Below are 26,848 nucleotides of genomic sequence, written 5' to 3' on the forward strand. Positions count from 1 at the left end.
TTGAAGTCTCCACTCCTACACTTTTTGTTCATCATATATCTGACAACTTTGGCATGGTCTTTCCTTTCAATTGCCTTCTCCGTCTTACGCCTGTGACAAGCACGCATTTCTCCAAACCAGAGAAAGGATCTTCACGTGTTTTTATTCAAACTGTTTTTTGAGCAGAAACTTAAATTCTGGCAGTGACAACATTTATCCAGGCTTAAAACCTGCTGCACCAAACCTGTTCCTCTCATATGATAACGTCATTTATCATGAAAATAAAAAAAATAAATAAAAAAAATCATACAAACTGGTAACATGTGAAAGCTGGTGTCTAATTTGAAAATGTATTTTGCTGAGCTGATGCAGACAGATGATCAGTTCTTCTAGGCAGGTGATTAGACTCAAAACCAGATCTATGAAAATGCATTTTTAGGATCCATTTCAGACACCCGTGAAGCCAAAAAAAAAAAAAAGAAGCTCATTACAAAACAAAGACAGCTTCTTCGTTAGCCCTCGTGCCATCTCTTTTCAACACCAAAAATATTACTCAAGAGGACAGCAGCTGAAATATGAAATCCAAAGATGATGATGCACAGAGAGCCCTTTGTAACTCATCCCAATCAACAAACGTCATATATGAATTTCTCACATTTCCTTGTGAGGAAAAAATTTTATTTATTTATTTTGAGCCTCTTTTACTGTAGGGTAGATTAATATCTCCTAAACACAAGAGATAACAGTCCTTCAACCCGTTTCAGTCTGTTTGGCTTCCTGCTCCTTCCTGCATGTGAGAGATGTGATCTCAACCATCAAATATAATCCCACGGTATAGTGCAGACATAAATATTAAAAGAGGCACTATCATGGCCTTTCATTTGTTGACATCTTTATGCATCGATAAGAATCTCAAGGCACGGCCAGCGTCAAATACATTACTCCTTGTACTCCAGAAACTGCTGCAATCTTTTCTGATGCTCTGCAGACAGCTGAACAGCACTGAGGATCAAACAAAAACACCAAGGGTTATAATACTCAGCATGCAGTTTTCTTTCTTAATCACACAAAATACTACTCAGATTTTAAATTGTAAGCAGCCTTACTTTAAGTGATCACCAAATGTGGTTGTTATCCTGTAGATGGCAGTCTTTAGTGTGGCCCTGAGAGCAAAGCGCAGAGTTTTGTATGTTGAGTCTCCCATGCTGCTGGTCGACCTGACAGGCTTACTGGAGGCATGGGGCAGCTTGAAGTGTCGATCGACAGCCTGCAGACGAGAAGTACAACTGTCCTGTACATGTTCTACTTAAAATGGTCATTGTGCTTAATCAACCTGCGTTATAGTGAACTGGGCCCTATTAAAAATGGTCTCCTTATCCTAATGGAAAAGCCATTAGGACAGTTGTTTCTACTGTTCTTCTGTTTCTACTTTAAGGGAGCACAAGAAAATCTCCAGCAAGTATATCCAGAATAGGTAAAATAATATACTGTAATTTACCTCTTGTAAGACCAGCATGCAGCTGAGAATGCTGGGTAATGTAGTCTGCACAACCCCAAACTGATCTTCAGAGAATGAGGCTTGAACAAGGTAAGAGAGCCCTGTAATGGAAGGAAATCAAAGAAAATAAATTAATATGCGGGATGGAAATTGAATTCAAATCAAATGTAAGTATTCACAGTTTCTTCCTACCTTCCAAAGCCCAGATGTGGGCCTGACTGTCAGCAAAGAGAGCCTGACTCGAGGCTTCTGGGAGCTGCAACACACAATGTTAGCTAGCAGGATTTTTTTCCCTTTAAATTAACAGATGCAGACTCACAATGCTAAATTAGGAAGTTGTTAGTGGGGCACACTTAGTGTGACTACACTACAGCACTACAGCATGCAAGTGTGGTTAAAAGAAATATACATAAACCTCAGAAAGTAGACTAACCACATTAGTTTCTACACAGAGGAAGCAGGGAAATGCAAGTAGTGAGATTTTTCTCTCATAATCTCACTGTGTGATCAGAAAAAGGAAATCTCTAAGCATATACTCCAAGCACTAAACTGATTGTCACATGACCCCTTAATTCAAGCTCTAAAGGTAATTAGTATGCTCACTGGAAGAGCAGGTTGGATAGAAAAGAGATGCATTAGTAATGCCTCCACCATTAGGTCCAGAACCAGGAGATAAATTAGTAATGGCTACTACACGAGAACGCTAGATTTGTTAAAAAATTAAAAAAAGAAAAAGAAAAAAGACAAAAATCTACCAAGCCAGATAAGAGCATGCCAGAGCCCCCCAGTGTGGAGAAGTTTAAGGGAGACAGCATGCACATGCCACACGTTCTTACCTTGTTAAACAAATACACTATCAGCACTCGCTTTGCCAAGAAATTTTTAACCTAAATGAGACAATTAAATGTAGAAGTGTTTTGGTGATAAAGTTTAAAAAGAGAAGAAAAAAAAAAGACAGACTAACACAAATACTAGCTTTTCACACTTAACCCTGGGTCGAGACCCTGTAGTAAAAGCAGTACTTCTAACAATAACCATAAACAAGCTCCCGATTTGGCACATTTCCCAGAACCTTACATCTGAATTTGTGATATCCCTGTTAATTTTCACATCTGTCCACCCCTGACTGTAGGTTTTTGGAAAACTAGAAAAGCTGGATGAAGTAGACCACAGCACTTGACTCCTGTTATATTATTCCTGAATTAATAAGTGTGAAAAGCCTTACGTCAGAAGCACAGTGCAGGACCAAAAACACATTATCATTTGGCTTTGAGACAAGGTTTTAGTACCTGTTCTCTTCTGTTCTGGAGGAACTGAGCCAGAAAACTTGGTTTGGAGGGTTCCTGCTTGTCACTGGGAACTGAAGCTGGTGATGGCGGGGGACTGCCATTAACCTGGGAATCTGTATCAACAGAAGCATAAAGCTTATAATGTACCCAAAAATGGATCAACCTATCAGACCAACCAAAGTAAAAAAAAGTATCACTTCATTGCCCCCAAATATGCCATCATTAAAAAAAAAAAAAAAAAAAAGAAAAGAAAAAAAAAAGGGGGGAACTGTACCAGTCAACACATTCTCTCTTTTGTCTAACATTGCATTTTATTGCAGTTGTACGATCTGAATGACCTGACGGCTCCCATTATTCCCTACTCACCTGTGGATGTGGACCAGAGTTTGGGCACTCGCCTCATGATGTGGGGGCTCTGCACTGTGCCATACCAAGGTGAGCCTTGCTCCACAGGAGCAGCAAGACGCCGCAGTGCAGGAGACATAAAGGGGCTGTCCAGATCAGGGGTGAATGGGGCTGTTAGAGGGCTCTGCTGGCCTCCAGCAATGGACCGAGCGAAGACTGAAGCTGGAGTTTTCATAAAAGCGGTAGGCCTTGGACTCATGAAATCTTCTGTACCTGAGGTTAGGATTACAAAAAAATTAAAATATACATACATGCCATAAACACACTCACACTATGTTAATATACTGTTATACAGTTGGCTGACATGGACAGCCACTTCTGTGATACTAATGTACCTGATGTTTCAGAAGAAGTCTTCCTTTCACTCCCACTTGACAGTGATTTGGCCCTGCCATTGGTTGCTACAGTGTCATGATAGGCTACAAGTCTCTGGGTAAGATCAGCCAGCAGAGAGAGGCACTCTTTACTGATAGCATTCCAGTTATGAGGATGTCCACCTGGGAATAAATAAATAAGAAATACATTCTGAGCTAGATAAAAGCACAATCTGAATATCTGACATGCGTCAAGATTAATTCTTACAAAAGAACTGTGGCTCCTGCCTTGCATGTTTGATGTTTGTGATTGATTTAACTTGAGGTTTGACGTGAGGTCAGAAGGAGCTCGACAGTTGACTACCAAAATCTACATATTATATGCCTGATGTCACAATCAGAAGAATGGGCTATACAGCAATAGAAATAATAAAAACTTCTTTTGCGCAAAGAAACTATGATCAGACCTGGTTGACTCAGACTGAAGACTTCACACCGTCGTAATGGAGAATGCTGAGACAACAGAGCCAAGTCCTGCAAAGCTAGGAACTGAAATTGGGGAAAAGAGAGCACCAGAATTTGGTGATCAGTGGGGTTTAACCTAAAATGGATATGTTTGCAAGAATATAAATGTGTTTTGTACCTACTTTTAATAGCATTGGCTGCTTTTCAGTCAGTACTTTAGGAAGGCAATGGTCTGCATCCTCAGTAAAAGATGACTGCACAGGAAAACTGTACCCCTACAGAAGAAATGTATTATGTTTAATTTCATTTTATTATTTATTTACTATCTTTCATTAGAAACTGTAGTCAAGATGCTTTTCAGTCCTTAGAAACCCATTGCCTTGACACTGCTGCCCCCTAGTGTTTCCAAGTTATTAAAAATATAAATAGAAGTTGTGTAGTCTTGATTATGGATGTTATTGTGGTTACTATGTACTGTTTTCCACTGACCAAAATCATTTTGAAATTGTCAGCAGAACCTCTGTATGACAGAAGGATATATAACACGACACACACACACACCTAAATTGACAACTTAAAAACAAAAAACAAAAAACAAAAAAAAACAGTTTGTAAATAAATGGCAATTTTGAAATAGGTCAATAGTTCCTAGAGGAACTGGACTCAAGATAGGATTTATTTTATTTAGGAAATGTAATTATCACAGTATTAAAACAGGAAGAAACAACCTTCCCTCGATGACTTGTTAAGGATACTTAATATACTGAACAGCACAATTGGTTTTAAAATATTTACAGATCTAAATTTTGCCTTTAACGGATACATACCTCAGTGAGAAAAATCCTAAAGAGCAGCAGCATGATGTACCAAGTGAAGAGGAGAAAGGTGGCACTGATCCAGAGGTGGTAGAGGAGGGAGAGGTCCAGCAATCCAGCTATGCTGTCAAGAGGGTGGGCAGAGCTGGAAGGGTAGATCACACATAACTATGATAATGCAGTGTTTTGCACGAGGCGAGCTACTGATCAGGCAAAAAGCATTGCTAAGTATTTTCAATAAATCATATATGATCTAACACTAACCTGCCCAAGTGAAGATTCAGTGTTTTACAGATCCATGTTCTTGGAATGTGCCCTGTTGATATTAAATTTAAATAATGAACACTTCCAGTATGCTGTGCAGAGAAAGCCAAAATCCAGACAATCTATATCTATGGATCTATTGTTGTGGGATTTCTCTTTAGTGCATTGTCCTGTAATGTATTGTCTTGCTTTCATGTTACTTAGTTTAGTATGTCTGGTTCACACCTCATTCACGCTGGGACAGGCGGTGAGAAACTGGTGAATGTCTCCCAGGATGCGGAAGCTCACACAGGAAGGCTTGACCCCAGAGTGGGGGAGATTCACACAGGTGATAGAGAGTCTGTCTGTTTAGAGCCAAGGTGTGAACTGCAACTGTAAAAGCCTTTTGTTCTGTGACCGTGTATAAAAAAAAGACCTGAACTGTTCATTGTCAGAGACGACTTTCAGTGCCCCCTGACTGACGGCCCTCCTTATGCATGAGATAGCTGAAATAAAGGTGTTGTTACAACTCATCTGGTCTGCAGGCTTTGGTAATTAAAATTTCCACAACACTATCTATAGTGGTGTGTGTGTAATTATTCAGCCCCCTGAGTCAATACTTTGTAGAACCACCTTTTGCTGCAATTACAGCTGCCAGTCTTTTAGGGTATGTGTCTACCAGCTTTGCACATCTAGAGGCTGAAATCCTTGCCCATTCTTCTTTGCAAAACAGCTCCAGCTCAGTCAGATTAGATGGACAGTGTTTGTGACCAGCAGTTTTCAGATATTGCCACAGATTCTCGATTGGATTTAGACACCAGACAGGTCAGGGATAAAGTTATTGAGAAATTTAAAGCAGGTTTAGGCTACAAAAAGATTTCCCAAGCCTTGACCATCCCACAGAGCACTGTTCAAGCGATCACTCAGAGAAATAGAAGCAGTATGGCACAACTGTAAACCTACCAAGACAAGGCCGTCCACCTAAACTCACAGGCCAAACAAGGAGAGCGCTGATCAGAAATGCAGCCAAGAGGCCCATGGTGACTCTGGACGAGCTGCAGAGATCTACAGCTCAGGTGGGGGAATCTGTCCATAGGACAACTATTAGTCGTGCACTGCACAAAGTTGGCCTTTATGGAAGAGTGGCAAGAAGAAAGCCATTGGTAACAGAAAACCATAAGAAGTCCCGTTTGCAGTTTGCCACGAGCCATGTGGGGAACACAGCAAACATGTGGAAGAAGGTGCTCTGGTCAGATGAGACCAAAATGGAACTTTTTGGCCAAAATGCAAAACGCTATGTGTGGCGTAAAACTAACACTGCACATCACTCTGAACACACCATCCCCACTGTCAAATATGGTGGTGGCAGCATCATGCTCTGGGGGTTCTTCTCTTCAGCAGGGACAGGGAAGCTGGTTAGAGTTGATGGGAAGATGGATGGAGCCAAATACAGAGCAATCTTGGAAGGAAACCTCTTGGAGTCTGCAAAAGACTTGAGACTGGGCTGAAGGTTCACCTTCCAGCAGGACAACGACCCTAAACATGAAGCCAGGGCAACAATGGAATGGTTTAAAACAAAACATATCCATGTGTTAGACTGGCCCAGTCAAAGTCCAGATCTAAATCCAATCGAGAATCTGTGGCAAGATCTGAAAACTGCTGGTCACAAACACTGTCCATCTAATCTGACTGAGCTGGAGCTGTTTTGCAAAGAAGAATGGGCAAAGATTTCAGTCTCTAGATGTGCAAAGCTGGTAGAGACAGACCCTAAAAGACTGGCAGCTGTAATTGCAGCAAAAGGTGGTTCTACAAAGTATTGACTCAGGGGGCTGAATAATTACACACACACACCACTTTTCAGTTATTTATTTGTAAAAAAATGTTTGGAATCATGTATGATTTTTTGTTCCACTTCTCACGTGTACACCACTTTGTGTTGGTCTTTCACGTGGAATTCCAATAAAATTGATTCATGTTTGTGGCTGTAATGTGACAAAATGTGGAAAAGTTCACGGGGGCCGAATACTTTTGCAAGCCACTGTATATAGAGATAGATAGAGAGATAGAGCGGGTGAAGCTTCATTAATGGCATTTTAATTAATAAGAAAGTTACTTACCCAAAAAGTAATAAACAACGATGAAGTTCCTGACAGAGTAAAGTGCCTGAGTGGCACTGCACCTAACCACCAAAGGAAGACATCCCTTGAAGCGAAGGTATTTGTATTGCTGGGGAAATAATAAGTGAACATGAACAACAAATATTAACTCACACTAGACAGCTGCAACTTTTTTAAAATTTATTTATTTTATTTTTTTGGGGGGGGGAGATTTAATGGTAAATGGACTGATTCTCGTATAGCGCTTTTCTACTCTCCAGGAGTACTCAAAGCGCTCTATACAACATGCCACATTCACCAAGTCACACCCATTCTCACAAGCACTGACCCCAAACTGAGCGCCATCTAATCACATTCACACACATTCATACTCCGATGGATGCATCGGAGAGCAACTTGGGGTTAGTATCTTGCCCAAGGATGCTTGGCATGCAGACTGGAGGAGCCAGGGATCGAACCTCCAACGTTCGGATCAGTAGGTGACCAGCTCTACCTCCTGAGCTACAGCCACCTCATTTACTTGTTTTGTCTCAGAAAAATATGTTGGAGCTATTCGCAGTCAGGATACTAATTTTGATTCACTGTCACATGTGAGGCAGAATCACAGATAAACAAAGAACATTTTAAAGTCCACTGTTTACCTGAACAGTATGGAAGGAGACATAGTTCATGTTGTGGATCACACCCAGCAGACTGTGAGAGAATCCAACAAAAGCTCCACCCAGCAGAAGGATGAGATGATATTCATTCAGACACATCTGATGATAACTGTCAGGGTTGCAAATAAATGAAGGCAGTTAAACTGTGGAAGAAACGTTTAAAGCTCACCACCAAAGCTTAGTGTGGTAGTCACTTACCCATCGGTCTGCGCACACGGGTGGCCAAGAGTTTCGTATCTAAATCCAATGGTAACGGCAGAACACCAAGCTACAATCATTCCCATGATACAGTGGACCAGGGAGTTGACAAGCTGTCGAGGGTGGAGAAGCTGACCAAAGAGCGCGATTTTCGAGCATGCAATAGTTGGAATGACTGAAAGAAAAAACAGTAACAACAAAGAAGTTACATAATAGACAATTTTTTAGTGGAGTACCCATTATATTATCTTATCATTTAAAACCTGAGTAAAGCTTATTAAAGTAATAGCTGGCCCCATGGATGTGTTGAACCAGTACTAAACAATCAGGTATTTTAGTTGTCCTGAAAAGAAAGTAAAACTTAACTCATTTTACTTTCATTTTGTTTTATTATACAATTTAAAGAAAAACATAACACTAATCTTTTTATCCAAGGGAGAAGGATCGTGTGTTTTTCATGTTGTGGTGTCATTCAACAAACTATTCCCTATTTAACAGACAACATTAGTCCACAATCAAATTACTTAATTCTGTTAAACTAATGATAGCATTTTATTTATTATAAGCTCTACCATAACACTGAACTGGTGACATTAATTCCAGCTTCACTAATGAAAATTTACATATGATCTATCCACGTAACATGTTAGTAGTAAAGAAAATCTTTAGGGAAGTTTTGCAGTGCTCTGTGACTCACCTGTGTAATACTCAAAGTTCAAGAAACCAACCATGATGATCACTCCACACAGCAGGATGAAAGAGAAGATGGCAGTTGCACTTGTTAGCATGGAGAAGCATTCTGGAATTTAAAAAAAAAAAAAAGTGTACGGTAAGCGTCATACTCAGCTCTGAGTAATCTTAAAATGCAGCGTGGTGACTCACCTGATATGGTCTGGATGGGGTGGAGAACACTGAACTTGCTGAGGAACACAAAAATTGCTGTGCTGGGTGGCAACAACAGTACAGCCCAAGCAATACTGGCTGCAGCTCTCCAACAAATTACCTGAACAGAGCAGTCATTATTACATTATAGACATTATATAGCCCATCCTTGTCCATAGTCTTATTACGTCTCATATTGATTACTGCAATTCCCTCTTATTTGGTCTCCCTAAAAGGTCCCTTCATCAACTCCAACTTCTTCAAAATTCTGCAGCTCGGGTCATAACTCGTATTCCGTCAAGAGCTCATATTACCCCAGTTCTTCAGCAGCTTCACTGGTTAGCCATAGAAGCCAGGATAAACTTTAAAATCTTACTTCTCACATACAAGTGTATCCATAAATCTGCTCCTTCCTATTTGTGTGACCCGCTTCACATCACCACTTTCCCGCCCTCTCAGATCCTCATCTGCTATTCATCTTACTGTTCCGCCCGCATGTCTTATGGAGAACAGAGCCTTTAGTGGTGGCTTTGTTCCTTGGCTCTGGGACTCTCTTCCTCCAACCATAAGAAATATAGACTCTCTTCCCGCATTTAAGTCACAGCTCAAAACACATCTGTTCAAACTGGCTTATTCGCTTTAGTGCTGATTTTATCTGTTGTCAAGTTCTGTTTTGCAATTTTTACTTATTTTATGCATTTTATGACTATTACTCCTTCTAATAATTTTTCTCTTTGGTAAGGTGACCTTGGGTTTCTGAAAGGTGGCCTCAAACAAAATGTATTATTACTATTATTATTATTATTATTATCATCATCATTATTATTGATCACCAAGTATTGGGAAAGAATAACCACTTGATTCAACGCTATAAAAAAAAAAAAAAAAAAGAAATTTGAATCCATATGAAAAGGTCTTTTTTTTCTTTTTTTTAAATTGTCTTACTTAAATTTCACATTCATGTACAGAACGTGTTCTGTGCTAATCAGGTTGTAAAGGAAATCTCCAGAGAGCATGTAATTTAAAACAATATCTTCTGGGGTGTAAAATTCTGAAACCAAGATGCAAACATTCCCAATATTGCATTGCAATTCAATTTTCTCAAAGAGTGATACCCATGTGGAACTGTTAATGCCTCGTTAAAGGTGTTATGTTCAAAATTTAGTTTTTTGTCTTGATAATAATGCAATGAAGTGGCTTCTGTTGAATATAGGTAGCTGGTTTGTTTTTGTTTGTTTGTTTTTCCCTTTAGGCTTGTTTTATAGGAAAAGGTAGGTATGAACTTAAAAGTGGTTTTGAATGACTGTTACATTAGGGGTAAAAGTGATTACTGGTAACTTCCAAAAAAAAGGTTACTCATATTTAATAATGGATTGCATTTATATAGCGCTTTTCAATCAGAATCAGAATACTTTACTGATCCCTAGGGGAAATTATTTTTCGTTACAGTGCTCCATTATAAACAAGGCATCCAAAGCGCTTTAAACTGTAGTAGATGACTTATTGTCCAATAATCTGTCAGACATATCTTACATGAAAGACATCAAATCAGTTTGAATAGGAAACAATATTCCTACCACAAGATAGAAGCTGAAATCATTTTTGGTCAAAGTCACTTTATATATTCTTTATTTTCCCCAGCTAAAATAAAAAAAAAAAAAATTACTGACATTAAACTTTTCCTTTTCAAGCCAGATCCGGTCAAGAGGGGGACGGATAAATGCAACAAACGTAACATAACAGCTCTATAAATATATTTAGGTGGCAAAAAAAAATGGATTGATTATAATCTAGAACACATTGTAGGTACAATAAGTCAGAGTCATTAGGATACATGAAAAACAGGTCATTTCTCTATCATATATATAACGACTTCATAAATCCTATTGAGTACAGCCTATTTTCCAATAAAAACAAAATATCAGACATTACAATAAATAAATAAATTTAAAAGAAAAAAGAAAGAGAAACATGAGTCAATTTTTGGCACGACATCTTCACTTCATTCAATGTAACATAAATTTAAAATAAGTGAAAACATTTCAATTCAACATCAGCAATTCTTTTTCTGTCATTGTTTGGTAGAAACTACGGAGGCCTATATACTTTCAGTGTGAGCCCCCAGATGCCTATCGTTAATGTTTACAACATGCGTGAATCAAATATTTTCATATTTCAGTCAAATAATACAAATAATCACTAAGTTAATTTTCCTTATTGTTTTTGCTACCAGAAAACACGCTATACTCAAGTTGCTATTTATCGATCGGGTTTAACGTGTGAAACTTACATATCTGCATAGTTGTTACTAACTTCATATTTGTAAAGACACTTTTTTCCCCTTTTACTTTGCTCGCGTTTCTTTCTTTTATTTGAATAGCCTCCATTCGCACCTCGGTTTCTCAACTTTCTGTAAACACTTTTAAAGATAATTGTAAATAAATAAAATCTGAAGACGTTCATTAGCTGCATTCAAAGAAGCTAGCATAAACAGATCTAAGTTTAGCAAGCTAGGAGACACGAAAAATCACTTTCTAAATAGTCATCTGGTGTCAGAAGAAAAACACTCACCTTGCGGATAAACCAGCAACTCTGCTCTGCAGAAAACATGTTGTTTAGATAAATTTATGCCTCTCTTTGAGAAGAAAACGACAATCAAAACTATTTACGCCTCAGTTTCCCATATCGCGCCACATGCATTCAAAGGACCTCTGAAGGACCCCGATTAAAAGCTGTCCATCTTCCTGCCTGCTGCCAGCGTTTCATATTCATTCAGTATATGGATTTAACGTTGGGTCTTGAACTAAAGATTGTACATATAAATTCTCACTGACTGGCACACGTACACTACGTTAAATTTCATCATTACATTAAGCTCAGCTTACAAATGTTTTCCTGAAAGGTCGACTTTCACCGATCCTAAAAATCAGGTTACGTTTAAATTATGCAAATGCTATTAAAACAACATTGTCACAAGATGGAATTACACAAGAACATAAATCAGCTTTAAAGTTCTGTCTCATTTTACTCTGTCATTATGTAACATTAGTCCAGTAATTAGTTGCCATCTCAAGTGCAGAGTCAGTAGCTGTCAGTGAAGTCAGTTCTGTATTCCTTTAGCTTCATCATGCACGAAAGCTTTCTTTCCGTGACTATAGCCGTTTCCGTAAGCTGGGAAACTGTGTTTATCCAAAACAGTATTTTTGTCACTGTCCCGTGAAAATGGCTTTATCTCAAAAGCATTGGCTGGAAGCTTTTGAGTGGAACTGATGGACATGTCGGTTTGAACTGCTTTAAGGACGGGTGGCTTCAGTCCAGGTTTCTGTATTATTGCAGGGAGGGCAAGCTGTTCCCTCTGGGACTTCTTGTCTTCCCACAACTTAAGCAGACGACGCTGGTTATTTGTCATATCCTTGAGATTTTGCTGCAATGACTGTACTTGATCCTCTAAAAGTGTTTTAGAGGTGACTGTATTTGCCAACTCTGAGGTCAAGCCATCAATGGTCAGACTCAGTTTTCCAGCCTTTTCCACCAGGGAGTTGCACTCACGTTCTTTTTCATGCAAGTCATTGATTATGTCCTTGGTGGTCTTTCCATTGAACTTAGGGCTGCACTCAAGTCCAATTTCAGTACGAAGAGCCTTCACCTGTTTCCTCAGCTCCCTGTTGTCCAGAGCCAGAGTCTTCAGTTTCTGTTTCATAGCCAATGTTGAACGCATCCTTGACTCATACTGCCTGAGCTTCTCTCTGAGAGCGCTTTCTTTGTGCATGGCATCGTCCCTTTCATTCCTGCATTTCTCCAAAAGTTTCAGCATCTCAAATTTGGACACTTTTTCACCTTTGCCATTTGAAGTGGCCATCCTATGGAAAGGTCTTCAAGTCACAATATATATGTCTATAGCTATAAAAAATAATTAAAAGGCATTCCCCAAAAATGAGAACAAATAGCAAATCAAGTCCTCCTGTGTTGTGCTGATAAATCTACAAGTATGTGCAGCTGTCTAGACTTCTGAGACTGAGGCAGGTGACATTCCTCCAATAGGGTTACCTGTTTGACAGGCAGCTCCTGTGTAACTCAAAGCTGGGGCTAGAATGACCATTAATTAGGACGCCACCATCCCTTTGACAAAGGTTCAAGTGACACTTTTTTCTGTTTTGTTAATTAATCAAAAAAAAAGTAGCTCTACTTAATTAGTGGAAATATTAAGCATAGTCTTTACGTAGGTTCACTGAATGTAAAGTGCTGACCACACACCGTGTGCCTGCATGTGGTCAGCTTTGGATATATACTGTGAGATTTTCCACTGCGGGTGATCTGCGAATCCAAACGGTGATACGATAGATTCTATCGGTTTGCTCGACCACGTGACAGTTTAGATGGTTGAGCTGGAAAACGGTAGCAGCAGCTCACTTTTAAAGTTAATCTCTTTGAAATGTTCATCTTATACCTATTAGTTACAATCTCTTCTTTAAATATTTAAAATTTCCAATTGTTGACATGTATTGGAAAACAAAGTAGTTAGAAACCCAAAGAAATGAGTCACGTTGCACATGGACGTGAAAGCCGGGGTGACTCAAGGCTGCCTAAAATGAAGAATCACATGAAGTATTTTAAGCACTCATCCAATGCAACCACCCAGAGTTCAGAGTATGACTGTTAGATAGAAAGCACTTAGACATACAAAAAAGTGCTTGTATGAATGTGTGAATGGGTGAATTAGATATGTTGCATAAAGTGCTCTGAGTGCTCAAGTTGAGTAGAAAAGCACTATATAAGATTTAGTATTTAATTAATATTAACTTTTGACCTATGACACCTGAGATGGATATAAATTTTCTGCAGGCATGACAAGAAACAATTAGGCAACTACTTATGTTATATAATATAAGGAAACCTGTCTCAGTTTGTGTTAAAGATCTGCAATGAACTAGAAATATAAAACAATGACATTCAAATACAGCATTTCCCACAATAACCATGTTTTATTTTCTCCATGAATCAATAAATTCCACACTTCCGATCAAAAACATTACCAAATTAATTCCAGAAACACTTACATGACCATTTAAAAGTTTAGCACAGGTCTTTGGCATTAGTTGGGTGGACTTGTAGAAACTTAAGAGTAACGTACAACAGCTCCAAGTGTAATAACGCTAGTCGTTGGTTAACACACCATATCTATAATTGTTTACACAGAAAATTCTGTTTACAAATGATTCATTTCCCATTATAGGAATATAAAAATACATGCCATCGATGCTGTCACCAGTTATGAAATGTGTTGTTATAGAAATATTTAAAAATGTAACTTAAGTATAAAGGTCATACTAAAATATACCTTTTTTGTTATTTTAAACCATACTCCATTTATATGCATAAAGTTTAGAATCCAGCACCCGTAAAAAGAAAACAAAACCCACACGCTTGCTATTATTGTGCATTTTCAGATGTCACACAGCTGATCCAAACACGCACTCAGGATACAGGGGTTAAGGTGTTAAGACCGGATGTACGAGTTCAGGTGAAATTTAGACGTTGCATGACTTCATCAGCACAGCAACTTGATTCTCTCTAATAAGGCAACACGAGAGCCTGCAATTTCAAAGAAAAAAAGAAAAAGACAAAAAGGGGATAACACTTGCCTTGGCATGGCAAAATCATGTACAGGAAGTCCTGTGTCAGATTTAGTAGGTCAAAATGACACACATGTGAGCCAAGGCTCCAAAAATGGGTCAATAATGTATTAAAGTCCTCCTTTGTGACACTACTGAGTGTAAATATGCAAACAACAAATGAAATAAACACAATGTAGATACATATTATAAATACATATCAGATTTTCAGTGTATATGTAAAAGCTTAAAAAGCTTCTGTGTCACTATTGGTACCTCGAGACAATGCAAGTCTTTCATGTCGTCGAATTTGTTGGCTTTACCGTCTTGTTCCCTGGAATAGTAAAAAAGTAGGTCTGCAAAAGAAAACCCAAATGAGTAAAAAAAAGTGTCAAAGAACTTGTGCAAAGGAGTACTGGCAGGGCAAAGACATGTTATGAGAAACTGGTAAGCACGAAATCCAAACTGTGAGTAGGTGTGAAGCAAATGTTCAGGGGTAGAGAAAAGAATACAGGATTTCTGGAAGCCATTCATCTTGTTAAGCGTTCAGACATGGCTTAGTTTGAAGACTAATTACTTCAATGTGGTGGGACATATGATATCCCTGAGGACCGGACAGTATTCATGATAGGAAGTTTACTAGAAGCCCTTTCTCACACCATGTAGTAATGTAGTCATAGTTTCCGCTGAAACACATCTCCCCAGAGGGATTCAACTTGACACTATAAAGTATATTTGTTTCCCAAAAACCCACAGAGGAGTCAAATGCCAAAATATCAGTGTAAGTGATCGGATCTGTGAATGGCGAATGGAGAGGTGGGTTCAAAACTAGGCCATGCTGACATCACAGAGGATAAATTAGAAAGAGTCAATCATTGTTATCTAAATCCAGATGGATAAGCATTATGAAATAGATGGATTAGCACAAATACTATTTTGTCATTAAATATCAAAAGTAGCCATATTTACCTTACAACCAACAGCCAGCAGGATGTTGAGCAACACAATCACAGACAGGAATGCTATCATAACTCTGGGGTGGTCATCTCTGACTGCAGGCCAGAAAGTCAAAACCAGTACTGAGCCAGAGAGGCAGAGTGCCACCACAATGGTGCACCAACTCAGCCAGTTAAAGGGGAGAATCCACAGAACCTTGATTTAGAAAATAAAGTTAAAAAACTAGAAACCAGCAAATCATGTAATTAAATATGCATCTGCTTTTAGGGGGTTATATAAATGCCTAAAATTTAGTATAGTGCTTCATTTGTTACTACTACTTTAAAATGAATAAACAAAACACAAGACAAAACAAAAAAACAAAATTTCTTACCACTGCAGGTATATATATTGAAAGAGAATAGCCGTACACACAGACAATCTCCATAAAGGCATATGACACCAAGTTCACCATTTTATTGTTTCTCCATAGCAGAAAACCCCAGACGGCAAGAGGCACTAACCAAGCATAGCTGAAGATTATTGTTGCAGCAATGGTTACTGGAAAACATAAAGAATCAAAACTCAGTGTGAAATGGCTGTTTCCCTCCCATATTTAATGTAAACGTGTATGAGAGTAGGGCTGTTCGATATAACGATATATATCGGGTGACGATATAAAAAAACGTCTATCGTTTCATTTTACGCTATCGTTTGTTTCGTGGTGTCGCAAAATAAACTGTTTACGGCAATTTTTTTTCATCGCTTTGATCATTGATGGTTTTGATGGTCACTATAGTGGCTATATTAATTTCTTAAAGTTCTCTCTTTCTCTCATATTTAATATAACCACACTACTGGCCTGTTTGTATGCGTTGTCGTTAGCAACAACGATGATAAAACCATCGCTTGTCCGCTCTTTTATTTTCCACATAAACCTTTCACAGTAAAGCTCAAGATCCTGTTGAGACTTTTTAAAATAAACTGAATCACGTGAACGAGTATGCAGAGTGTTTACGGATGAGAAGCAAAAAAGAGGAGTCAGGCGCTAAAAAAATAAACCATAGATTCAAACGTTAGAAGACGCCGTGTAATAAATACTCACAAATAAAACGGCGGCCGTTACAACTTATGTCTAAAAATGTATCGTTTCATGCATTGGTTAAAACACTCGACTCCAGGTAAAGGACGCCCAGCTGGAAACAATTCACGCAAGTCAAGCTCCCCAAGATTCACAGAATTTTCAGAAAATGTAAAATTTTTGTGATTTATATCGGGACGATAAATGTCTCATATCGGGATATGAGATTTTGGTCATATTGAAAAGCCCTATATGAGAGTGAAGAGGAGCAAACCTTTTCGAAACTCTGGGGTATATTTGTAGTCCCGATCGCCTTGGTGGGCCAAAAAGTTGGATATGTTTCCACTTATGGCAGTGGCAAACACAAGAGTGGTGCAAATCCAGAACGGTCCTAAAAGCAGTTGTTACACACATGTAAGTTGTTTCCTTATTGGGGGTTTCCATGAAAATAGCATTTACCAATAGAATACAACATCAAAGAACAATACACCTAGTGTCATACAAAAAAAATCTGATTGAGACATATCTGTTAAAACTATGAAGAGCTAACCATAGAGATCAGGATTTCTACGGAGGTAGACATTAATAAAGTTCTTTCTGGGCCATGGCATCATTGATCCAATTATCCTTTCCTTTACCTGAAAGAAATATTAGAAACCACTAAATATGGAATCTGATGAGACCTAGCAAAAATGGTGCCAAAAAGTCATTAGAAAAAAAAAACTTACATGATGGGTCTCGATGTCAAAGAACCTTTGGTAGTACTCAAAAGACCAAAAAGAGGGACTTTTCTTTTGCCCTGAGAGAAGCTTAAATTCAAGGATTTGGTGGAAAAATTAAATTAAATCTTAAAAGTTAATAAAATATATTAAATTCAAAGGCTTGTCCTAACCTCTGCCTGGTCATCATTGGCAAGTGGATCCTCAGTATCAGCTTCAGTGGAGAAACCAGTCGCAGTGCTTTGCTTAGGCTTCACATCTTCATCATCGATGCTGATGGTAGTTGCATCTCTGTTGGCTTCCAACAGATCGCCAGCTTCGTCAAATTCTAGTTAGTTGACATGGATTAATGCAAAATGTCAACGATCGCTTCTTGTGAGTTTAAATTTTTCACAAAAATAAACAACTACATTTCCATAACACAGTGGAAGATTGACACTCACCCTGAAATTGAAACGGATCATTTTTCGACGCCATTTATAAAGATTCGAAGAGCGAAGTCCGTCTCAAACGCACAGGAAATTAATTGTCACACAAGGGCAACAACTTAACCTCAGGAAGATATGGGGAATGTTTAAGACTTCGCACACTATAACCAATAAAGGAAAAAGACGTTATGAGTTAGCTGAGTTAGCTACCAAGTTCTCACTTAGCAGATCATCAACTTTGACAACTATGTAAAATCTGATTAAGACAGAAAAACAACCATTAAAAGTATCAGTCTTTTTAAAATATGTTTTAGCTATCATCTTTGGAAAATCAATTACCAAATTATCCTTCCAAACCCATAAAAATCACTTAATTTCTGCCGTATACGTTGGCACTTCCGGGAGCAGGCTCGATCAAGGATGTAAACAAGACTTCTTCCTAAACATTTTCAAAATAAGGGTTTGGATTTTTTTTTCATTTAAACTACTACTTGGTGAGATCCTGAGAGGTTCATTATAAAGTATGTACACGTTTTCTCATATTACATTCTTGTTACTTAGAATACGCAATTTGGTAAGAAGTTCCTAAAAAAACAAGCATTCGTTGTTAACCATCTTTTACTTTGAAGTGAGCAGGCACAGCTGCCAGTAACTTGCTTGCACTGTAGGAACCGCGGCTACCGTAGGAAACCCGGAATATTTGTCATAATGCATACAAGTAGTAAAGCAAATGCCGTAAAATGTGAAATATTTGGAGCAAAAAAGTAGTAAAAGAGTTTTACTGCAGGGTTTGGGTGTCCTTTTATACTAATTTTAGCCAAGGACATGATACTATTTAATAGCTAGCTTGTGAGCTACTTCGAGTTTTTGCTGACTTAACGTGCAGCCCTTAATAGTGCGACCTTACTATGGACAATAGCACCATTTATGTCCGAGAAAGAGGAAGTCTTCGTCGTGTCAGTGACATAGTCCTGGCACAGCCAAAGCCAGCGTTATCGTGCAGAAGGACAAATCCGTTTGTGCCCAGAAAAGAGCATTTTATATTCACCTACAATGAAGAGGGAAGTCTGCGATATACCACAAAATCTCTCTTTGACATCACTTTGTTGTTTGTAGTTGACAATATTCATCATGTAGACTCTCTGATTGGCTTCCCTGAGCAAATAGGTGATAAACTTTTTGTAGCAGCTGAGGAAAATCGTGTATTCTTAAACCCAGAAATTTCTTCAAAAGCCCTGCAGTTATTCAGTGATGCATATGGAAGCATGGTACTTGAATCACTGTGTTTACGAAACAGGTGAGTCGGACTGCCACCAAAAAACTGCGAGGTTCCTTTTCTTCTTTACCACGGACAGCTAGCATTTGTTGTTCCTCTTTTATTTCTGCAGGTTTCCACTTCTGCACGAGCGAATGGATGAAATAAAAACATTTCATAATTTGAAGTCTCTGGATTTGTTTGGCTGCAAACTGGGTGACAATCATGAGCTTTTTCAACATCTAACATCCACCTCACTGGCAAGGTATTGCATTCCTAAATAAATTACATGAAAGATTTAATAAAAGCTGTTGCTAACATTTTTTTCCCCACTCTAGGAGCCTGATTCAACTTTTCATCGGTAGTAACAGCCTGTCAGATGCTGGCCTCCAACGACTGACCGCACCTATCCGTATGATGCACAAGGGACTGGACTGTCTTCAGCTTCTGGATATTTCCTGTTGGTTACCAAACTATTAGTTGATTTCATGGTGATGGCACAAATACCATCCCCTCCAGATTTGAAGTATTCAAAACTCACATCATTATAAAATTGTTGATCAGCTATAATCTGTCATTTCCAGACAACAATATCTCAGAGAGGGCTCTCGAATACCTCACATGTCTCCCAAAACTTGCAAATCTTGATGTATCTGGAACCAGTTTGAAGGTATAACATCAATAGTTGTGTGTAACACTTATCTGTGGCTCATTGTTATACTGACATCTAAATGTAATGTATACCTCTAGCTTGGCACAGGATTGAAGGCAACAATGTCGAACCTGTTAGGACTAATTTATTCTGAGAAACCACTGGCTGCCTTTGATCACTCAAGATGCAAGACAGAAGGTTGGGCTGAACAGGTAAGTATGTTTAAATGCGGATTTGACATTGATAGAAGAATAGAGTAGTGGTCAGATGTTTACATAAACTCATTATGGGTATGATGATGGTAAAATATTTCCCCCCCAAGGTGGAATCACTGTATTGTACACATCTTTAATAACTTTAAAAAACATGTACATGTTTGAATTTATTCTGGAATTTCTGTATTCCATTCATACATACAGCCTCACCAACATTTGGTTAAATGTCCCTTAGCAAGTTGCATCTCAACCAAAACCAATTTTGATTTGTGTTTGGGAACATTGTCCTGTTGGAACACAGTTGTTTGCAAGCTTTAACCGTCTAGCTGTTGATTTGAGGTGGACTTTTGGAGGTAGTGCTCCTTCATTATTTAAACCACTTTGTGCAGTGTACTAGTACCACTGGCAGCAAACAGACTCAAAGCATAATGCTACCACTGCCATGCTTTAGAGTTGATACAGTGTTCTTGGGTTTGAAAGCCTCACCTTTATTTTTCCAAACATACCTCCTGTCATTGTGGCTAAATAGTTCAATCTTTGTGTGGTCTGAACATAAAAAAATTCTCCAGATGGCATTTGGTTTTGTTCATGTAGGGAGCAGCAAAATTCAGTCCTCCTTCTTTCTTAGTCAGCACCGTCTTGGTCCATAGCCATTTAAAACTTCCTTCAGTGTGGACCGTGATGCTGGTGTTACAGTCGTTTCCAGTTCAAGGCAGCCTTGGGTATTGGTAGTTTCTGGGTTGTTCCTGAATATCTTAACAAATTTAATTTCATCTGGGGGCGACAGTTTGATCAAAGCACCATTGTTTCAACTGATGATCTTGGAATCTGCAGTTCTTTAGAAATGGCTCCAAGAAACCTTGGAAACTTTTGTAAATCCACAATTCTTCTTATATCTTCATTGACTTTCCCATTGTTCTGCTGATGGTCAAGTCAATGAGTGCTATAAAAACATATTCTGTTTTACAGCTCAAATAAATAATTAAAAGCTCAGAATAACCTGAAATTCATGCCATGATGAATGGATTTAAACTTCTGATCACAACTGTTTTTTGTTTTTTTTGTTTTTTTAAATAACAAGTGTCAGGAAGTAATGTTTGGCATGTTTTCAGGTTGTAAACCAGTGGGAAATGAATAGCTCACAAATGCCAAAACAGAAAAAAGTTGAAGACTCAAGAACATCGGCACTTCGTTTTTGTAAGTTCATATTTACACAGCGATGGCCTATTTTTAAATAAATAATTGGACACTTTTAAAATTTGTTTTTTCTGTAGTTGGCAGGCAGAAGTTTGTCAGAACGGTACTGAATGCAACACCTCTGACTCATAAGAGCACGGAAGAGGATAAGAGTGAGAGACTCCATTTCTACAGACCGGCGAACAATGACGTAAGAGAAAAACAGGTTCCCTCCAGGACAAATGACTTAGAGAATCCCTGCCATGATCCCAGAAAAAGGAGGCTTCAGTCGGAAACGTGTGACACTTCAAATGAAAGCCCTCCGGGAAAATGTTCGTCCTCACCAACTCTTACTGCAGAGGACATTGACTTGTTGAACAGCTATTAAGGCATGCGTCCAAACTAGCACGCAGGTTGAAGAGCTACTTGAACATGTCAATGAATAGGTTGCCTTTAGACTCAAGGGAAGGAAGATGGTTTCCACTGGTTATAATACAAAAATGTCTTTTGGGATTAAATTGATAAGGTTTGTATATTTTTTAACAATAAAGTATTGTTTTTGCATTCGTCTTCTTTATTATCCATTTTATTGTTCAACAGTAACTTTAAACAGGACAAGGTGGATTATTGTCCTGGGCCTAATCTTGGGGATGTGTTTGGAAGAAATTTTTGCTCATGGGTCCTAGCAAGAACTTTACTTTTCTGGACTTTACACAGTGCAACTCAACTCAAAGGTTCTGGTTTGTTATGGCAGTGGGGGGTGATGACTTCAGGCTTTAAGCAGAGATGATGAGAAGGCTTCACCGGTCTGGGAAACCCACTTCTTTCAAATTAAGCAACCCTAGATTCTTCTTTCATTTTCAAACTTGGAAGTCCATGCGCGACTGGTGCTGATTCAACTTAAATCACTTCGGGCGATTTATATTGATGTTGCACACATTTCTTTAATGCCACAAAAGGTTTTGTCCAACTTTTTTCATGTAACTGCAGAAATACTGCCCCAGACGTGTAAACAGACTTTGATGTGTCAAGTCTGTGCAGTTCCCCCCCTAAAATCAAATTATCACACAGAAAACCTGGAGGCACGGTCATTTTTCAATGTAGAAAAATGGTACATGTTCCACAGAGAGGGAGCAGCAGATAAATTTGGTCATGATTTTTCCCCTTATATTCACCACGTAATTGTCTCTTGAGATGTCTTCTAGGACATTTTATTGACAGGTCTTTCTATAATGTTTATAACATCAGGTAGCTAGAAAATTGCTTTAGGAGGCCAATGGTAAAGTAGTCATACAAGCAAATGTTCAAATAAACTTGGTATCTGTTTTTTTTTTCCCCTCTGCAGTTGTAAAGCTGTGTGAAGGCGCATTACTTTACACGCGGCCCATCATACAATTTTTAACCTCATAGCAGAGATTGAAGATAAACACTAACACAGGAAGTGTTAGCTACTCTCAGTTTTGCCTCAGAGTTTTTATAGAGCCATTCTAGAAAACAGTGAGGTGTAGCAATAAGCGATCAAAAGAAAGTTTTGCATGTCTTGCACTACATAAAAAGGCAACATTGTGCCCACTACAATGTACTGTCAGAGATGCAAATTAGACCACTGCAGTTAAATGTAATTACTGTGGTATAATAAAAAGTAAAATCTACCTGTGTAGTTGTGTGAAGGCATTGAGCAAGAGTTCTACGACTCCTTTTGCAAACTATTATCTATTGCAATAGGAGTCATACGTTGGCATTTTAAACTTCAAGAACAAAAAACAGACATTAGATTCACTCTGTATTTAATTTGACTTATGATAAGAAGAGACAACAGTTAAGCAGGAAGGACTTACTGTTTGTACCATCACTATCAATTTATATAAAGAGCAGAGAATTTTGCTGTAAAATTCAATATCGTTAGGTTATCACCCCAGTAGAAACATAAAAGCAAACAGGGTAAGTCTGCAGTACCACCACAACCTATTTTATCAAAAGTTAACGGTTTGGAAGAAACTTGCATCACTTCAAGTCACAAAGAGTTAATTTAAACATTCAATAAAGTAAGCACACGAATAGAGAGCTAATGCACACCAAAATTGCAATAAACCCCCCAAAACCTAGTTGACTTGTACTGCTGTCACTGTGCTATAATGCCTCAATTATGCCAATATACAGAAAAACTATCACTCCAACTTTAAAAGCTACGATTGACAGGAGGCAAAAAGAGAAAAAATAAAAAAATAGGGGTGGAAAAAAAAAGTTCTGCAAGTAGTGAGACTCTGAAAGTAGTGACTTAAGACTACAATCAGGACAGGTCTTAAGCCAAAGGATAAAAATCAACTTGAGATTATACATAAAAGAGAATAACCCCCTTTGGGTTCTAGATGTTAGACTGCCCTAGGTTCACTTTGGAAGGGAGTGGTCCAGCCTCCTCTTCTGATCCATTGGAGGTGATGATCAGCAGGGAGGATGCTGGATATGGAATCAGTTTCTGTTCTTTAATGTATTCATTGTCTCCATAGATGCTTAATTTCTGAAAGAAAAAAAAAAGAAAAAAAAAAAAAAAAGAAATTTTTTTTAAACATCGTTTTGATGATTCTTTTTTTTCCTGTCAACACAAACCTCATTATTCAAGGAATTCTTTAAAAAACATTTTTGCCAGCCACGATCTCTAAAGCTTCCATATTGTTTGGTCTATATATATAAACCAGAAGTGTCAAAATGACTGTTCAGGAAATAACTTCAGCCCAAATGCACACACCAAGCCCACCCGCTATTTGTAAGGTGCCCTTTGTCTGGTATTTTTGCTGGTATTCTGTTCATTCAGTCACTTTTTTGCCCGTGTTAGTCTAGTAAGGTGGCTATTACATTTCTTGAGACCAGTCTTTGGTGATACAGAGTGAAGCATTTTGAGTATGCGACCAATGCAGACATGCTTGCATGCACTTCTCTAAAACACACAATGATGGTACGCGCAGGCAGAATACTGACTGGCTGAAACATCTGCTTGAAGGGAGCAACAGTGGCATTTGGCACAAAATGGAAGAAGTGTATATACACTGTATGAAAAAGTATGCATAAGAAACTGAATTAAGCAGAAGTGGATATCATATTTTCTTGTTTTTAAACAGTGTTTCTCTTCACTGTAAAGAAGCCATTTGTCTGTTATGATTTCTGTGTTCTCTGCAGCTCTGCCACCAGCTGTCGTTGGAGACAAAATATTTTGATGCTGCCCCCTGGTGACAGTACACTGCTATAACATGAGGATAAAGGTCCACGTAGCTCCTTGAAGACTCCACAAAGGACTGGCACACATATAAAGCATAAAGACGAGTTGGAAACAAAGAAATAGTCCTTTGGTATCATTCTGTGCTGCCACATTATAATGGGATTTATTACATATGAATGACATGTAGATTTGTGCAATTACTCTGCAGAGGGCTCTGGAAAGGGCATAATTTGAGAATCCTCATTTTAGAAATACTGGTTGGGTGATTTTGGACAAGACTGGCATTTCCAACCTTTGTGCCAAGATATGCTAGTCACCTCGTAGCTGTAGCTTCATAATTACTATGCAGATGGGAAAGTGGAACCAAGTTTCTTATTTAACTTTGCAACAGCACAATAAGCAATTATCCATTTAAAAATAATTTATACGGAGTATAAAAACAGAACTACAGCAACTAAATTCACACATAGCAGATACGCCCAGATTAAGCTTGTGTGCTAAACAAACTGCTGTAAACCACTTAAACAAACAAGAACAGATATCATACCTCAGCAGGTACATACTGATCCACAGCAGTTGCCACAGTGGCACAGCAGATCCAGATCAGGACAAAAACAGACAGGACCAGAGTTGTGGTAAGGATCCACCCCGGTAGCCAAGGATTCCTGAGGAGTAAAGGATAAGTATCAAGGTTATGTAGCTGCACAAAGGCAAGACCCTCAATACCATTAATATCCTGTTCAAGTTAAGTAACAGCACCTCTTGGACAATGTAGACAGAAATGTGCTAACCAACCTTGAGAGAGAGCTGAAAAGATTGTATTCGTCATTATAGGTGTGGTCCCCAGCCATGTCTCTGTCCCTCTCCTGGATTAAAGTGCGTTCGTAGTCCTTAAATACAGGGCTGCTCAGTCCAGGAACTTGAAAACAAGAAACCAAACTCAGAAAGATATTCAGTGATGTCTGCCTTAACCTAACACATTCTTTGAGATCAAAACTACTTTCGTCCTTAACTAATTACTTTATTTATTTTTTAAGAGGATGAATGAAACTCTTACAGCTCTTCTGAGGTTCCTCTTTAACATATTTTTCCAGTTCAAACTGGGAGAAGAACTTGATTTCAGGTACAGCCTGTTAAATATAGGGCAGATTTTTATTTATTTATTTTTCCTAGTCATTTTGCTCCATTACATTTGCACATTACCAGGGTGAAGTGCATTGTTTTGCATCTGGTAGATTAGGGGGTTGGTTTTCTTTTACTTACCTGGCAAATGATGACTTTGCCATCATCAGCCTGGAGGTAAAAAGTCCATGTGGAAGTGATGAAGCTGTGGGCCTGACTCATTACATCATCCCAGAAACCTCGGACCAAAGTCAATGGGTACAGAAGGTGAATCTTAGGCATCATGCTCTCCAACTGGGGGAAAAAACAAACAAACATATTGAACAAAGGATTATTTTAAAAGTGGGAGCTGAAGTGCAACAAATACAGAATCAAGAGAGATCAAACAGCTGACCTAAATGAAAGCTGCATGCTCCAGTACCAAAGCCATCCCTACAGTAAAGTTGCAAAAGCAATTTCAAGTCTCTGCATTTAAACTTTAGTTAAATGCATTCACTGAATCTGAACTATGAAAAAAACTACTAATACTGCAGATGGTTCTGTGGAAGCCACTGCGTGAATGCGTTATACACAGTCATACCTGCTTATTTCGCTGCTCAGCGAAGGGGAGCTGATTCTGACAGCCCAGGTTGCATGCATACTGCTCATCAGACTGGGTGTAGGCTTCGTGACAGGCTGCAGAAGTTTGAAAGAGGTGAGCGATAATAGATGATAGAGCCAACAGATCAAACTGGATTGTGGATACAGAACAAAGAGTCTCTAGAGCAAGCTTACACCATGGAACTGGATGTATTAAAACGGAAGCAGATTGTAAGAAATACTTTATTGTTACGAGCATAGCACGTAATTAGTTAGCAAACCTCTTCGACAGCACAGCTGTGAATTAACTGGGTCAGTGCATAGCTTACTTGATTCACACTCGGATTTGGTCTGATTTAAATCTTCGCTGTCACGGACAAACTGACAAATGGAGAACAGGCGGCAGCCTCTCTGACAGGCATATAGTTCTTCCTCCTGTACAATAAAAACAAACGGGAGGACCAGTTGAATGACTCGACAAACAAGGATATCCAGCTGAAAGATGACGCACTTTCAAAACTTGTCATTCACAAACAATATTCGCTGAAGAAAAATGCATTGCAAAAAAGGAAAAAAAAAACACACGCTTGTCCATTTATTAAACGCAAAAGCTAGCTAATGGTAGCAGCAGTCGCTTTCCTTTTCAATATGACAACTTACCCGAGGATAGGTATGCAAACTGTATGTCATTTCACATGATTTATGGCAGGACGCAGTGTTTCCCAAGACGCTGTCAAATACATCTGAAGATACTAAGGTGCCTGCGAACAGGACGGCGAGTCCCAAAGTGCAGACAATTGAGGAAAGAGACCCCATTTCGCCTGCCAAAACCTAAACAAATAACACGATCCTCTTCCTCGTTCTCCTTATCGGGTTGTGTTCTCGCGGGAACTTTATCTCGCGCGAGACTTTTTTCAGAGTTTGCTAAATTTAAGGTTTGCTAAGTTTAAAAACCCTAAAATCTTGTTTGGAAAACAATGTTCCAACATGAGAAG

The 26,848-nt window shown here is 38.6% G+C and overlaps 5 protein-coding genes across 6 annotated transcripts; 1 reads left to right on the forward strand and 4 right to left on the reverse strand.

The window, feature by feature from the left end:
• Positions 1 to 857: 857 nt before the first annotated feature.
• On the reverse strand, positions 858 to 11,549 carry ndc1 (NDC1 transmembrane nucleoporin). Its single transcript, XM_085377957.1, has 18 exons — positions 11,436 to 11,549; positions 8,865 to 8,985; positions 8,680 to 8,781; positions 7,983 to 8,157; positions 7,767 to 7,893; positions 7,126 to 7,234; positions 5,030 to 5,081; positions 4,778 to 4,910; positions 4,133 to 4,225; positions 3,953 to 4,034; positions 3,507 to 3,668; positions 3,133 to 3,384; positions 2,767 to 2,879; positions 2,314 to 2,364; positions 1,670 to 1,733; positions 1,478 to 1,578; positions 1,086 to 1,246; positions 858 to 981 (listed from the first exon to the last, which is right to left on the reverse strand). The coding sequence occupies exons 1-18, from the start codon at positions 11,472 to 11,474 to the stop codon at positions 918 to 920; spliced, it is 2,001 nt and encodes a 666-aa protein (XP_085234083.1). The 5' UTR covers positions 11,475 to 11,549; the 3' UTR covers positions 858 to 917.
• Positions 11,550 to 11,964: 415 nt separating this feature from the next.
• On the reverse strand, positions 11,965 to 12,723 carry LOC146613155 (uncharacterized). Its single transcript, XM_085379123.1, has one exon. The coding sequence runs from the start codon at positions 12,721 to 12,723 to the stop codon at positions 11,965 to 11,967; it is 759 nt and encodes a 252-aa protein (XP_085235249.1).
• A 1,112-nt stretch (positions 12,724 to 13,835) lies between these two features.
• On the reverse strand, positions 13,836 to 18,047 carry yipf1 (Yip1 domain family, member 1). Of its 2 annotated transcripts, XM_085377820.1 has the most exons (10): positions 17,980 to 18,047; positions 17,656 to 17,801; positions 17,386 to 17,540; positions 17,222 to 17,302; positions 17,044 to 17,131; positions 16,768 to 16,884; positions 15,807 to 15,973; positions 15,446 to 15,628; positions 14,753 to 14,832; positions 13,836 to 14,456 (listed from the first exon to the last, which is right to left on the reverse strand). In XM_085377820.1, the coding sequence occupies exons 2-9, from the start codon at positions 17,687 to 17,689 to the stop codon at positions 14,773 to 14,775; spliced, it is 885 nt and encodes a 294-aa protein (XP_085233946.1). In that variant the 5' UTR covers positions 17,690 to 17,801; positions 17,980 to 18,047; the 3' UTR covers positions 13,836 to 14,456; positions 14,753 to 14,772. The 2 variants fall into 2 exon arrangements, with proteins under 2 accessions (XP_085233946.1, XP_085233945.1); XM_085377819.1 differs by having other exon boundaries at positions 13,836 to 14,832.
• A 251-nt stretch (positions 18,048 to 18,298) lies between these two features.
• Positions 18,299 to 21,455, forward strand: lrrc42 (leucine rich repeat containing 42). The gene is made up of 7 exons (XM_085378198.1): positions 18,299 to 18,937; positions 19,029 to 19,160; positions 19,234 to 19,355; positions 19,480 to 19,565; positions 19,646 to 19,759; positions 20,875 to 20,959; positions 21,037 to 21,455. Exons 1-7 carry the CDS (start codon positions 18,549 to 18,551, stop codon positions 21,324 to 21,326), a joined length of 1,218 nt encoding a protein of 405 aa, XP_085234324.1. The 5' UTR covers positions 18,299 to 18,548; the 3' UTR covers positions 21,327 to 21,455.
• A 1,269-nt stretch (positions 21,456 to 22,724) lies between these two features.
• Positions 22,725 to 26,724, reverse strand: tmem59 (transmembrane protein 59). The gene is made up of 8 exons (XM_085377925.1): positions 26,514 to 26,724; positions 26,183 to 26,288; positions 25,855 to 25,949; positions 25,416 to 25,568; positions 25,210 to 25,282; positions 24,948 to 25,071; positions 24,700 to 24,817; positions 22,725 to 23,456 (listed from the first exon to the last, which is right to left on the reverse strand). Exons 1-8 carry the CDS (start codon positions 26,667 to 26,669, stop codon positions 23,304 to 23,306), a joined length of 978 nt encoding a protein of 325 aa, XP_085234051.1. The 5' UTR covers positions 26,670 to 26,724; the 3' UTR covers positions 22,725 to 23,303.
• Positions 26,725 to 26,848: the final 124 nt, after the last annotated feature.

This window comes from Diplotaxodon limnothrissa, linkage group LG18 (assembly GCF_057381915.1).
Source record: "Diplotaxodon limnothrissa isolate DT_005_m linkage group LG18, D_limnothrissa_male_GT1.1, whole genome shotgun sequence".
NCBI classification, from domain to species: Eukaryota; Metazoa; Chordata; class Actinopteri; order Cichliformes; family Cichlidae; genus Diplotaxodon; species Diplotaxodon limnothrissa.